At 44.4% G+C, this 13550-nt stretch overlaps 1 protein-coding gene across 1 annotated transcript in view; it reads left to right on the top strand.

Moving 5' to 3' along the window:
* SPRED2 (sprouty related EVH1 domain containing 2) overlaps positions 1-6209 on the top strand; it is a 123914-nt gene extending 117705 nt beyond the window's left edge. The window contains exons 5-6 of the mRNA XM_032653380.1: positions 464-613; positions 2930-6209. Coding sequence (XP_032509271.1) covers positions 464-613; positions 2930-3595 — 816 coding nt within the window. The 3' untranslated portion in view covers positions 3596-6209. The remainder of the gene's footprint in view (positions 1-463; positions 614-2929) is intronic.
* Positions 6210-13550: the final 7341 nt, after the last annotated feature.

The raw sequence follows: 13550 nt of genomic DNA, 5'->3' as shown, positions 1-13550 counted from the left end.
CCAGTACCTATGATACCCCTGAGGTATCCTTCACCTCTGAGACGTCCCCAGGCTGGGATTAGCCCCACAAAAGAACATATAGGTTGGATTCTTGCTTGTTTGCATCTCCTCTGCTTACCCGAGGACCTCGCAGCCAGGGCCACAAACAGGTGACCATTCTTGATCCAGCTGGAGCGCACCAGCAGGAGGCCTGGTGCTGTGAGCCCTTCCCCAAAGCCGGTCACTGCTCCCACAGTTTGAGAAAACAAACCCAGCTTTCCAGAGTCTGTGGCTGGGTTTCTCTGCCTGCCGTGTTTAAACAACCTGGCCCTTCAGGGGTCCTCCGGCCTCCCATAGCCAGGATAAACTCAAGATTCTGGGGAATCCAGCGAGACGCCACCAGTGTGCGTAGATGGTGTTAGGTTTTTGTGCGGGTTTGGGTTTTGTTTTTTTAATTAACTCACGGCTATCTCCTTCTACGCAGACAGCTACGGACAGTTCTTCTAATTCGTCACAGAAGAGGGAACAACCTCCTCGCACAGTCTCCTCCCCCACGTCCTGTGAGCACCGGAGGATTTATACCCTGGGCCACCTCCACGACCCATACCCCACGGACCACTATCACCTCGAACAGGTGAGCGGCGGTCTCGTTCCTGGGGGGTCATGGGGTGGGCGGCTCACCCTCAACGCAGAGTCTTCTGTGCGCCAGGCACCTCGCCAAGCCTTCACGTGCTTTATCTCCTTTAATCCTCACAAATCACCCACAAGCAGGTCCTCCGCATCCCCAGTTGAGAGATGGGGACGCTCGAGGCTTAGGGAGACAGAGTCCCTGCTGGAACAAGATGCAAACGCAGGTCTCCGCTCACGCAGGGCACTATGCTACCTCCTGCTCGCATACTGTGCGTTAGCATACGCTAACACTATGCGTTCCTGCGTCCAAAGGGCCTCCCGGCTTTGTGTGAAAGCACAGAACTGCGATCGGGACCACAGAATACTGTACACTTGGCTTGAGCGCCCTGGCATCGCGGGCTGCAGGCCCAGGCTTGCTTGGGGAGCTGTAGCTGGAATTCAGTAATTCAACAAATATTTACCAAGCGGCCGTTTTTCAGAGCAGGTTCTCAAACTGTGGGGTGTGGACTGGTGCCCACGTGGGTGATGTGGCCACCAGTCTGCTTTGAAAAGAGAAAAAGCACGAGCCACTGAGGTTTTATAACGTAGATTTGTATGACTTTTTTTCAAAATCCATTTTACTGTGTGCTTCCTAATATTTTTGGCATTAAAAGTTCTTTTTTAAAATCACATTATGGGAGCAATAGATGGGAATTGACTTTTTGATTCTCCTTACTTTGCAAAATAAATTATTAGCAAAGTCTGTGTCAGCTCCCAAGATTTGTTTTGAAATAATGAAGGATTGTGATTTTCCAAAGTTGGGGAAACTCTGACATGAAGAATCTGGCAGGAATTAGGGCAAATCAGAGCCTGTGAGACGTGGCCCTTGCCTTCACAGAGCTCACAGTCTGGTGGGAAGTGATGAGTAAAGTTAATCACCATGTGATAAATTCTAGGACAATATTATAATGACAATATTGGCAACAGGCACCAAGCACATCCTGTGTGACCGGCCCTATGCTGACACCGCACAGATTCTTTCTCTTCATTCTTTCAGTAGCCCTATGCAGTTTGATCGTCAGGGAAACCAAGTCTGAGGCTTAGCAGCTTGCTGGTAAATTTCATGGTCCGAATTCCTCTCCAGTGGGTTTGCTCAGAGCCATGCTCCTCATCCCTTAAAAAGCCTTCTTGCTCGGGGCTTCCCTGGTGGTGCAGTGGTTGGTTGAGAGTCCGCCTGCCGATGCAGGGGACACGGGTTCGTGCCCTGGTCTGGGAAGATCCCACGTGCCGTGGAGCGGCTGGGCCCGTGAGTCATGGCCACTGGGCCTGCGTGTCCGGAGCCTGTGCTCTGCAGCGGGAGAGGCCCGCGTACAAAAAAGCCTTCATGCTCAAAGGGCGTCGAAGGTGGAAAATCTCATTGTTTGCCACAACTGGGATGCCCTGTGCAAGGCAGGCTTACCTGCATCAACTCAATAACTATGTATTCAGCACCTGCTCCTCTGGACAAGGCACTGATGCAAACTGTAACGGGACAACCTGCAGCGATGAGGGTGTGGCCCTGGGTTGGGCCATCCCGGGCTCAGATTCCAGCTCTGCTGCTCACCACCTGTGAGATCCTGGCAGGGTTCAAACACAGTTGGCCTCTGGAGCCTGTACTCTTACCCTTTGCATATCTCAACATCTTATCTTCCCAGCCAGATTACAAGGTACTTCTGAGCCTCATAGTTTGCTGTTTTGCACATGACCCACAGTGACACATGCGTTTTATATCATGGCCCAGTAGGCACATGTTATGTACACAAAGATAACAAGGGCACTTACCTTGTAATATGCAGTGCACTCCAGTGTTCTGCTGTTTCTCTGAACAAAAAAGAAACCAGTCTTAAAAAAGAGAGCATGCTGTACAAAAACAGGTGAAACTAATCTAAGCTGTTAGAAATCACTGTTCCTTAGGGGTCACTGTTCCTTACCTTAGGGGTGGGGGGTCACAGAAGGGAGGTTGAGGATATTCTAGGGAGGCCTCAAGTTCTGCTTTCTGATCTGGGCATGTCCAGCTTCTGAAAATTCACTTTACTCTTACGCTGTGTATACTTCCCCCCCATATATGGTAATACTGCAACAGAAAGGGGGGGAAATGCTGGTCTCCACCCATTAAATTGACTTCCTGACCCAGGAAGGGATTGGGACTCACAATTTGAAATACATCTTTGACCCACAAGCTGTTCAGTAATTACAGGATGGGTCAGTTCCTTAAAGCAATGCCTTTGCCAAGGTGAAAGATGCATATCGGAGGTTTGTTTTGCCACTGCTATAAAGTAACGCCTCCTTTTTCCTGGGGCAGCCGATGCCAAGGCCCTACCGCCAGGTGAGCTTCCCGGACGACGACGAGGAGATCGTGCGCATCAACCCCCGGGAGAAGATCTGGATGACGGGCTACGAGGATTACCGGCACGCGCCAGTGAGGGGCAAATACCTGGACCCCTCGGAGGACGCGGACTCCTACGTGCGCTTCGCCAAGGGCGAGGTCCCCAAGCACGACTACAACTACCCCTACGTGGACTCCTCAGACTTTGGCCTCGGCGAGGACCCTAAAGGGCGCGGAGGCAGCGTGATCAAGACCCAGCCCTCCCGGGGCAAGTCCCGGCGGCGGAAAGAGGACGGGGAGCGCTCTCGGTGCGAGTACTGCCGCGACATGTTCAACCACGAGGAGAACCGGAGGGGCCACTGTCAGGACGCGCCCGACTCCGTGAGAACTTGCATCCGCCGGGTGAGCTGTATGTGGTGTGCGGACAGCATGCTCTATCACTGTATGTCAGACCCCGAGGGGGACTATACAGACCCGTGCTCGTGCGATACTAGCGACGAGAAGTTTTGCCTCCGGTGGATGGCCCTTATCGCCTTGTCTTTCTTGGCCCCCTGTATGTGCTGTTACCTGCCCCTGCGGGCCTGCTACCACTGCGGAGTGATGTGTAGGTGCTGCGGCGGGAAGCACAAAGCAGCTGTGTGACTCGTTTTCCCTCCCCACCGCCCTCCATCCACAGCCCCAAGGGGACTTGTCTCCTCCATCCTCTCATCTCTGCCCGCTCCTGGGTACCCAAGGTGCCGTTCCAGCCTGGGGAACCTGCCTGGTGGACTCTGCACCCCTGCATCAGTCTCACCCACGTGTGCGCACACAGTGTTCTAAGGCAAGGAACCGCCACCTAGACCCTCGTGTATTATTAATCTGTAATCAAGCTAACCGTCTCATCACACAGGTGTCGATTTCATGTCCTTCCTGCCCACCTCTTCCAGTTCCAAGGCGCCTTCAGTGGGAACTGCTGATTTTTTGGTGGGTTTTGTCGTTGGTTTTTCCAGGAGCTCCGAAGACCATCTTTCTCTTGGTTGAGCTTGCCTGTGGCTGACGAGTTTGCTTCCTCAGGTTCCTGTGGAAATGGAATGTCAGAATGATGAACCCCTGCCAGATGTATTTTAACCTGCAGTCAGTTATTATGTGTAGGAGGTGAGCTAGTTAACAAACTTCTACCACAAAACGAGATCGCTTTAACTTTTCTAAAGCCAAACTTCCCATGTAAGCTGCAGTTTCTACCTTGAGCCCATCATCATCTTCTTCTGTCTCCACACCCCTCCCCCCAAAAAAGTCGGTCAGTTACTCACTGATGCAAAACATTCTCTCGTAAAATGACTGAGAACTGAGCCTTAACTTCAGATTAACTTGCGAGAATCAGGAAAATTCTTTAAACTGCATCGCATCCTCTCAGACCAGGGCTAGAAAGGGGATTCCAGGTTTCTCCGAGCCTCCCTGGTTACCCCTAAAGGAGAACTTTTTAAAATTAGGTCACCGCCACTTGTAAAAATTTAGCAATATCAGAAGAAACCGCTAATGAAGTAAGAAATTTTGCTCATTGTTTTGCAAACCAAATAGTCTCTTCAAACCAAACCAGTGTTCTCCTGAACACGGTCCAGTTGAGAAACGCTAAAGGTTGTAAATAAAACTTATGGGAGCTTTTTTCCCCCCCAGTGGCTATTTTCTATTAACTGGGGGAAATTTTAAATGTCATCAATTTGAAGAGTGGTGGGTTGCATTTTGTTCATGGGTTTGTGTTTTTGTTTTCATTTTGGACTCAATTTCACGTCACCAAATCCTTCGTTTACACTTGGGAAAAAACAAGGCCATATGTAAAAACCCTTCCGATGCCTAAGTGTCTTTCTCCTGCAAACCCAAACTTGCCACTTTGGGTGCACGGATGGTTAGGTCAGCAGGCTGGGTCCACCTGTCTGTCGCCTTGCCACGTAGGAGGCTTCTAATTAGCTGGAAAAGAGTATTTTTCTAATGTATTGCAAGGAATAGCCAAATGTTATTGCAGAAAGAAGAAAAGTGAAGAGTGGTTACCTGTACCTAGCATAGTACAATCAGAACGCCGTGGAGACCATAGGGGACAGGCTTGTCAGCGCTGGCTCTTCCCACCATGATCTTCCTGTGATTATTGCCAGCTGAGTGCATGGCCTCATTCCTCTCTCCCCACTCCCCCCATCCCTTCTAATTGCACACAGGACATCAGTCTCCAAGGAAAGGGACTTTTTTTTCTAGTCTGCCAATCATATTGGGAAAGTGCTAGCCACACTTACCTTCCTGGGAATGTTTTCAGCTCACCTGAGAGCCCTTTGCATTTCTTTATCAGATCACCGATGTAAATACCCAGTGTGTTTATGAGTTTGTTGGTAGACGTTTTCGTTTGTCGAAGTGACTGGTTTGGGTCTTCCAGTTTGGGAAAGGAGCAGAGAGCTGTTAATCTGGTGATGCAAGAAAAGAGCCACTTCCCAGCCTGGAGAACATCTAGAAACCTTCAGCCAGCCTCCAAATGCTGTCGAAAGACCATCTTCTCCCCCGTCCTGAGGCATTTTCTCAGGGTCTTTCTCAAGGTCTCCTCTCTACAAAGCACAACACTAATGTATGTTTTGTTAGACCTCAGTTCAAGCGTCCCTATTTATTTCAGTAAGAATACACCTATCCCAGCCGCTTTTGTTTGCCCTGTTTATTCATTATCTGTTTCTATCTTCCTTTTACCCCTTGTCCTTTTCCACCCCTTTGAAGAGTTAATGCTAGTGACTCTTACCCTGCGTATCCTTTTTGGTTTGTGTAGAAGGTACAAGGACAGCCATGGGGACATTTATGTAAATACATCTCTCTCTAATTGCCACACTGCAGCCGAACCGTGTGTAGTACTTTCCCAGTCAGCTTTGCCATACTGATGTCAACCACCTAAGAGAAATTATTCAGATTTTATTTTTGTATCTGTGGTAACAAAACATTAACCAAAAGAGTTTGTTTGGAAGCTTTCCCCGAACCTCCCCCCACCCCCCCAAAAAAAACCACCAAGCTATTTGCTCACATTAACAAATTAAAGTGCCTGAAGCATAATTCATTCTTTACCTATATACTAAAAACCCCGTTGTATTGATTTTTTTATAATAAGCCTTTTTACCTCTGTGTAAAAAATATATATACAAGTGTATGATGTACATTTTAGTTCTTAACTTTTTTTTATGGTTTTCTAATATGTATGGCCAATGTAGCCATTGCTTTAAAATGTACCATGTAAATATAAACACATCCTATCAGATCGCTGGCTTTGGGATGTTTGTCTGGAGACAGGGTGGCGCTCGAGCCTCTGCGGACGTGGGAGCTCTCGCACACAGGATGGGAAGGGGTTTCCTTTCGAGGAGGATGTGTGGACACCGGTCTGTTTTTGAGGCCCTTCCCGCCTCTGGTTATGTCATATTCCCCGGGGGAGACTGCAGCTCCTTGGGCTCAGATACCTCAAGTGAAAAGAATGCTGTATCACCGCCCAGGGAACACCCCCCTCTTCCTCGGCCTGGCTTCCCCCATGCATGCTCCACAGAGGGAGCCGCTGTGCTTCCTCCGGGTTGTTTCCCACTGATTCCTGCTGAACCTTAAGAGAGTGTGTGTGGAGTTTGGAAGATAGTTTCTCACAGAACACAATTGTTAAAACTCCAAGATCCTTGGTCTCCTCAGAGCGGTTGGATTTTAGTGATATTTGGCCCACTTTCAGTTCCAAATGGGATCTTTGGATACTCAAATGTTACAGTGACAATCCCTTGAAGGAAATAAAGTGTGGAGCCCTTTAAGGGTCACAGAAGAAAATTTCAGTTTCTTCTCTAGAGAACCAAGTAGGGGCCTTAAAAAGAGATGTGCAGAGGGGTCCCTTCATTTTAGTCTTGACTCTTGCCAAAAGGGGTGACTTTTCCAAACCACTGGCAAAGGTGAAAAGCAACAGGAGATGCTGGGAATTAGAAAGTGAATGGAGAGAAACAAGCCGTGAAGATTGGTAATTAAGAGATGATTAGAGAACTTCATAAGAGCTCTTTCATTAGACTGGGAGGGGCACAAACCAGGTTAATGGGGGTAAAGAGTCAACATGAAGTCAATAAAAACATCGAATGTAAAACATGTTTTCAAGAAGTTTGATGGTAAATAGAGGGATTGCTCTGAAGGAGGATTGGTGAAGTAGAAAAATAATATTTGCAGAGACAGTATATATTCATTTACTGATTATGACACTCCTGAATAAGTGGCTCTGATTTTTAAAAAAAGAGAACTTGGAAGGCACGTCCAGAGCTTCAGGGGGCCCAAGATCTGACCTCACGCCACGCTCCAAGGCACGTCCCTCCTGTCATCCCTATTTGAAGTGGAGGAACTGAGGCTTAGAAAGGGTAAGTAACTAAGGTAACCTGTGGTCTCATGAGGCAAGGACCAAACCAGATGACTGACTGCAGAGCCCAGGTCCTTGCCAGGCCTCACTGATAGCTCTGTCCACCCGCTCCCTGTTTGTGGGCTTGAAAAGTGGGCACCAGGGAGAGCCTTGCCCAGTCCGGGCTGCTACAGGATTCATTTGTCATCTGGTGCCCTGTGTGTTCAGGAGCTGGGCTCTACATCCGTCATCTCCTTCAACCCTCTTCGGAGCAGAGGGTTCATTTCCACTTCACAGGTGAGGAAGCAGGGGTAGAGAAACACGTTACTAGTCATTAGATAGTTACTAGCCATTAGCCCTTGGGCAAGTGATGTCACCCTTCTGAGCCTCAGTTTCCCTGGGTGTAACAAGTGGGATAATACCCACCCTCAGCATGTCATGAGGCTCAATGATTACAATCCACACTATCGTTAACAGTGCGATACTCAGGAGGTGCTTCAAAATGCTCCTTCCTTCCTCAATTCCTCCTCTATTCTGGGAGCCTAGGAAACACCAAGAACTGGAAAGGACAGCATCTTTTGAAGTACAGGAGGCTGAAGCCATTGTGGATATTTTGTGGGTATGTAGACCTACAAAATATGTGTGTTGGGATTTCTTTTTCTGAACCTCTCTGCAATTCTAAATTAGGTTTTTCTTCGTTGCTGGCCCTCCCAGATCCCTTCACAGCCCTCAAAGGCTGCGGAAGGGCACAGGGCTAGCTGATTCCTTAGGAGCCAGTGCACACAACCTGCCTTACAGAGCCGCCTTCCTCAACCTCCAGCCCCGCTTCTGTGGCCTTTGGGGTGTGAGTCGGTGGCCTCATCTCCTGGGCCTCTGTTTCTCCCTGCTGCACTCCCGTTGCTAGTTACCACTCCCCCTTAACGGTGGGCGCCCCCCAGAAAATCAGGAGATCTTCCCAGGGGACAAAGTGTTGTCACAAGAGTTCTGTTTCCCAGGGATTCAGGGTGGTTTGTTATTTGAGCGTGGCTTTCAAACAGGCTGCCACAGTACCATCCATGTGAACGAGGGGCCAGAGCTTGTAGAAGTTAGCCGGCTGCTTGCAGGCACTCTGATTGCAGGCCTGTTGGGCTTTCTGATTTGTGGGGTTAGCTGGTTAGAAATAGCACACTTCGTCTGTTTGTTTAGGCCCGAACCAGATGGGTAGAATGAAGGGAGAGGACCCTGGTGACATCTTGCACCACCAGATACCAGTTGTGACCTTGCAAATCAGGGTCCTAACATCTCCTCAGCTAGAGCAGCCACCTGTGTTAGTGGTTCCTTCCAGGCAAGCTGACCCCCTAAAGGGCAGTGTTGGGGCTAGGGCGGAGGTGGGGTAGAGGGTGGAGAGTAGGAGGAGACAGGCTCTGTAAATTTATAAAGGAGGAATAAAGCCAGTTATGTGATAGTCATGCCTTGTACCCTTTTCCTTTCATTGTGTCTTGCCCTCTTATTTTTTTTCCCCAGTTTTGGGGGAGGGCTCTGATTATTATAAAAGTAATATACATAGTCATAAAAATGTCATACACCACAGAAGTTTAAAAAGGTGTGTCTCCTTGTACTAGTTTGCTAGGACTGTTCACATCATCTTCTCTCTCTGTGTATCTCTGTGTCCAAATTTCCCGTTTATAAGGATATCAGTCATACTGGATGAAGGTCCACTCTAATGGCTAATTTTAACTTGATTATCTCTGTAAAGACCTATCCCCAAATAAGTTCACATCCTGAGGAAAGAGATTAGGACTCCATATGAGTTTGGGAGAGACACAATTCAACCCATAACACTCCTCTGTCCCACCCAAAGTAAGCACTGTGTGTCCTTCCAGATTTTTCTATACATTTATACACAGATGTGTGTATGTGTATACACTTGTGTATGTGTGCATGTGTTTCTTTTCTCTCTGGAGAGGAAAAAAATACAGCTATGCATCTACCTATCCTGCTCTGAAACCTGTTTTTGTTTTTACTTAAAAATACATCTTCAGCCATTCTATGCATTTTGATTGGAGCATTTAGTCCATTTCCATTTAAAGTAATTATACACACACACACACATTGCCATTTTGTTAATTATTTTCTGACTGTGCTGTAGTTTCTCTGTTCCTTTCTTCTTCTCTTGCTCTCTTCCTTTGTGATTTGATAATTTTCTTTAGTGGTATGCATAGATTACTTTCTCTTTTGTATATCTACCATGGGTTTTGCTTTGTGATTACCATGAGGCTTACATATAACAACTTATAACAGTCTATTTTAAGTTGATTACATTATGTTCTAAAGGTCTACATTTTTAATCTCCCCCCACTTCATTTTCTGTTTTTCCTGTCATACTTTACTCCTTATCTTTACATACTTTACTGTATCCCTTAACTAATTATTGTAGTTATAGTTATTTTTACTGCTTTTGTCTTTTAACCTTCATGCTAGCTTTATAAGTGATTAATCCACCACCTTTACAACATTCGATTATTCTAAATTTTACCATATATATATACCTTTACCATTGAGATTTATAGTTTCATATGTTTTTCTGTTACTAATTATTGCCCTTTCCTTTCAACTTAAAGAAGTCCCTTTAACATTTCTTGTAGTGCTGGTTTAGTGATGATGAACTCCTTTAGCTTTTGCTTGTCTGAAAAACTTTCTCCTTCAACTCTGGAGGACAACTTTTCTGGGCATAGAGTATTCTTGGTTGGCAGTTTTTTTCTTTTAGCACTTTGAATATATCTTGCCATTGCCTCTGGCCTGCAAAGTTTCTGCTGAAAATCAGCTGATAGTGTTATAGTAGTTCCCTTGTATGTAACAAGTTGTTTTCCTCTTACAGCTTTTAAGATTCTCTTCTTGTCTTTAACTTTTGACATTTTAATTATAATGTGTCTCTATAGAGCCATCTTATGTACTGCCTATAAGAAGCTCACTTCTGGGCTTCCCTGGTGGCGCAGTGGTTGAGAGACTGCCTGCCGATGCAGGGGACACGGGTTCGTGCCCCAGTCAGGGAAGATCCCACATGCCACGTAGCGGCTGGGCCCGTGAGCCATGGCCGCTGAGCCTGCGCATCTGGAGCCTGTGCTCCGCACGGGAGAGGCCACAACAGTGAGAGGCCCGTGTACCGCAAAAAAAAAAAAAAAAAAAAAAAGAAGCTCACTTCTGATGTAAGGACACACAGAGACCAAAAGTGAAATAATGGAAAAAAAGCAGTTCTAAGAGGGAAGTTTATAGTGATAAATGCTTACATCAAGAAACAACTTAAATAGACAACCTAACTTTATACTTCAAGAAACTACAAAGAGAAGAACAAATGAAGCCCAAAGTTAGTAGAAGGAAGGACACAACAAAGATCAGAGTGGAAATAAATGAAACAAAGACTTAAAAGGCAATAGACAAGATCAAGAAAACTAAAATCTGGTTCTTTAAAATGATAAACAAAATTGCCAAACCTTTAGCTAGACTCACCAAGAAACAGAGGACTCAAATAAAATCAGAAATGAAAGAGGAGACATTACAACTGATACCACAGAAATACGAAGGATCTTAAGAGACTACCATGAACAATTATACACCAAAAAATTGGATAACCTAGAAAAAATGGATAAATTTCTAGAAACATACAACCTATCAAGATGGAATCAGGAATTCCCTGGTGGTCCAGTGGTTAGGACTCGGCACTTTCGGTGCCATGGCCTGGCTTCAATCCCTAGTCAGTGAACTAAGATCCCACAAGCCATGCTGTGTGGCCAAAAAAAAAAACGAAAGAAAAATTAATACCAATCCTTCTCCAGTTCTTCCAAAAAATAAATAAAGAGGAGGAAACACAAACTCATTTTACAAGACCAGCAGTACTCTAATACAAAACCAGACAAGGACACCACAAGATAAGAAAATTCCAGGCCAATAAGCCTGATAACCATAGGTGCAAAAATTTTCTACAAAATATTAGCAAACCAAATTCAATAATAATTACAAGAATCATACACCATGATCAAGTGGGATTTATTCCAGAGATGGAAGAACAGTTCTGAATCTTCAAATCAATCAATGTGATACACCACATTAACAAAATGAAGAACAAAAATCACTAATCTCTATGGATGATACAGAAAAAGCTTTTGACACAATTCAACATCCGTTTAGATTTTTTAAAAAATCTCATTACAGTGGGTTTAAAAGGATAGTACCTCACATAATAAAGGCCATATATGACAAGCCCACAGCTAATATCATACTCAAGGATGAAAAGCTGAAAGGTTTTCCCCTAAAATCAGGAACAAGACAAGGATGCCCACTCTCACCATATGTTTTAATCAACATAGTATTGGAAGCCCTAGGGAGAGTAATTAGGTGAGAAAAAAGAAAAGGCATCCAAATCAGAAAGGAAGAAGTAAGACAGTATCTATCTGCAGATGACATGATATTATATATGTAGAAAACCCTTTATAAAGACTCCACCAAAAAAAAAAACAAAACTTAAACTAATAAATTCAGTAAAGTTGCAGGATACAAAATCAATATACAAATGGCGGATGCATTTCTAGACGTTAATAATGAATTATTAGGAAGACAAGAAAATAATCCCATTTACAATCACACCAAAAAGAATAAAATGCCTAGGAATAAAATTTATCCAAGTAGGTGAAAGACCTATACACTAAAAACTATAAGACACTGATGAAATAAATTGAAGAAGATGCAAATAAATGGAAAGATATTCTGTGTTCATGGGTTGGAAGAATTAATATTGTTAAAATGTCCATACTACCCAGAGCAATCTACAGATCCAATAAATCTCTTGTCAAAATTCCAATGGCATTTTTCACAGAAATGGAACAAGCAATCCTGAAATTTGTATAGAACCACAAAAGACTCTGATTAGGTAAAGCAATTTTGAGAAAGAAGAACAAAACTGGATGCTCCCTGATTTCAAACTGTATTACAATGTTATAGTAACAAAACCAGCATGGCTTCAGTATAACGTCAGACACATAGATCAATGCAACAGAATAGAGAACCCAAAAATAGTTCTGCACATACACGGTCAATGTATTTACAGAAAAGGAGCCAAGAATGTACAATGGGGAAAGAATAGTCTCTTTAACAAATAGTGGTGGGAAAACTGGATAGCCACATTCAAAAGCTGGACCACTATCACACCATACACAAACGTCAAAATGTACTAAAAACTTGAATGTGAGACATGAAACCATAAAAGTCCTAGAAGAAAACATCAGTGAAAAGTTCTTTGACATTGGTCTTGGTGGTGATTTTTTGGATTTGACACCGAAAGCAAAGGCAACAAAAGCAAAATTAAATAAGTGGACTACATCAAACTAAAAATCTTCTGCACTGCAAAGGAAACCATCGACAAAATGAACAGGAAACCTACGGAATGGGAGACAATACTTACAAAGCATATATCTGATAAGGGGTTAATATCCAAAATATATAAAGAACTCATACAACTCAATAGCAAAACCACAAACAATCTGATTAAAAAATGGGGAGAGGAAATGAATAGACATTTTTCCAAAGAAAACATACAGATGGCCAACAGGTACATGAAAAAGTGCCCAACATCACTAGTCATCAGGGATTGCAAATCAAAACCACAATGAGATATCACCTCACCCCCGTTAGAATGACTATCAATCAGACAAGAAATAACAAGTCTTGGCAAGGATGTGGAGAAAAGGGAACCCTCGTGCACTGTTGGGGGAAATGTAAATTGATGCAGCCACTATGGAAAACAGTATGGTGGAGGTTCCTCATAAAATTAAAAATAGAACATACGATCCAGCAATTCCACTTCTGGGTGTTTATCCAAAGGAAATGAAAACACTAACTCAAAAAGACAAATGCACCCCAACGTTCATTCTAGCATTATTTACAGTAGCCAAGACACACACACTATATTACTCGATATTATAAAAAAGAAAGCTTGCCATTTGTGACAACATGGATGAACCTTGAGGGCATCAGGCTAAGCGAAATAAGTCAGAGCAAGATGAATACTGTATAATTTCACTTCTATGGATTCTGAAAGGAAGAAAAATGAACTCATAAATACAGAGAACATATGGGTGGTTGCTAGAGGGAGGGAGCGTGGGGTGGGTGAAATGGGTGAGGGGGGTCAAAAGGTACAAACTTCCAATTATAAAATAAAGTAAGTCCTGGGAATAATGTACAGCATGGTGACTATAGTTAATAATCTATATTATATATTTG

Source organism: Phocoena sinus, chromosome 13 (assembly GCF_008692025.1).
Source record: "Phocoena sinus isolate mPhoSin1 chromosome 13, mPhoSin1.pri, whole genome shotgun sequence".
NCBI classification, from domain to species: domain Eukaryota; kingdom Metazoa; phylum Chordata; class Mammalia; order Artiodactyla; family Phocoenidae; genus Phocoena; species Phocoena sinus.
The sequence above is the reverse complement of the archived record's forward strand: the minus strand, read 5'-3'. Positions and strand labels throughout refer to the sequence as shown.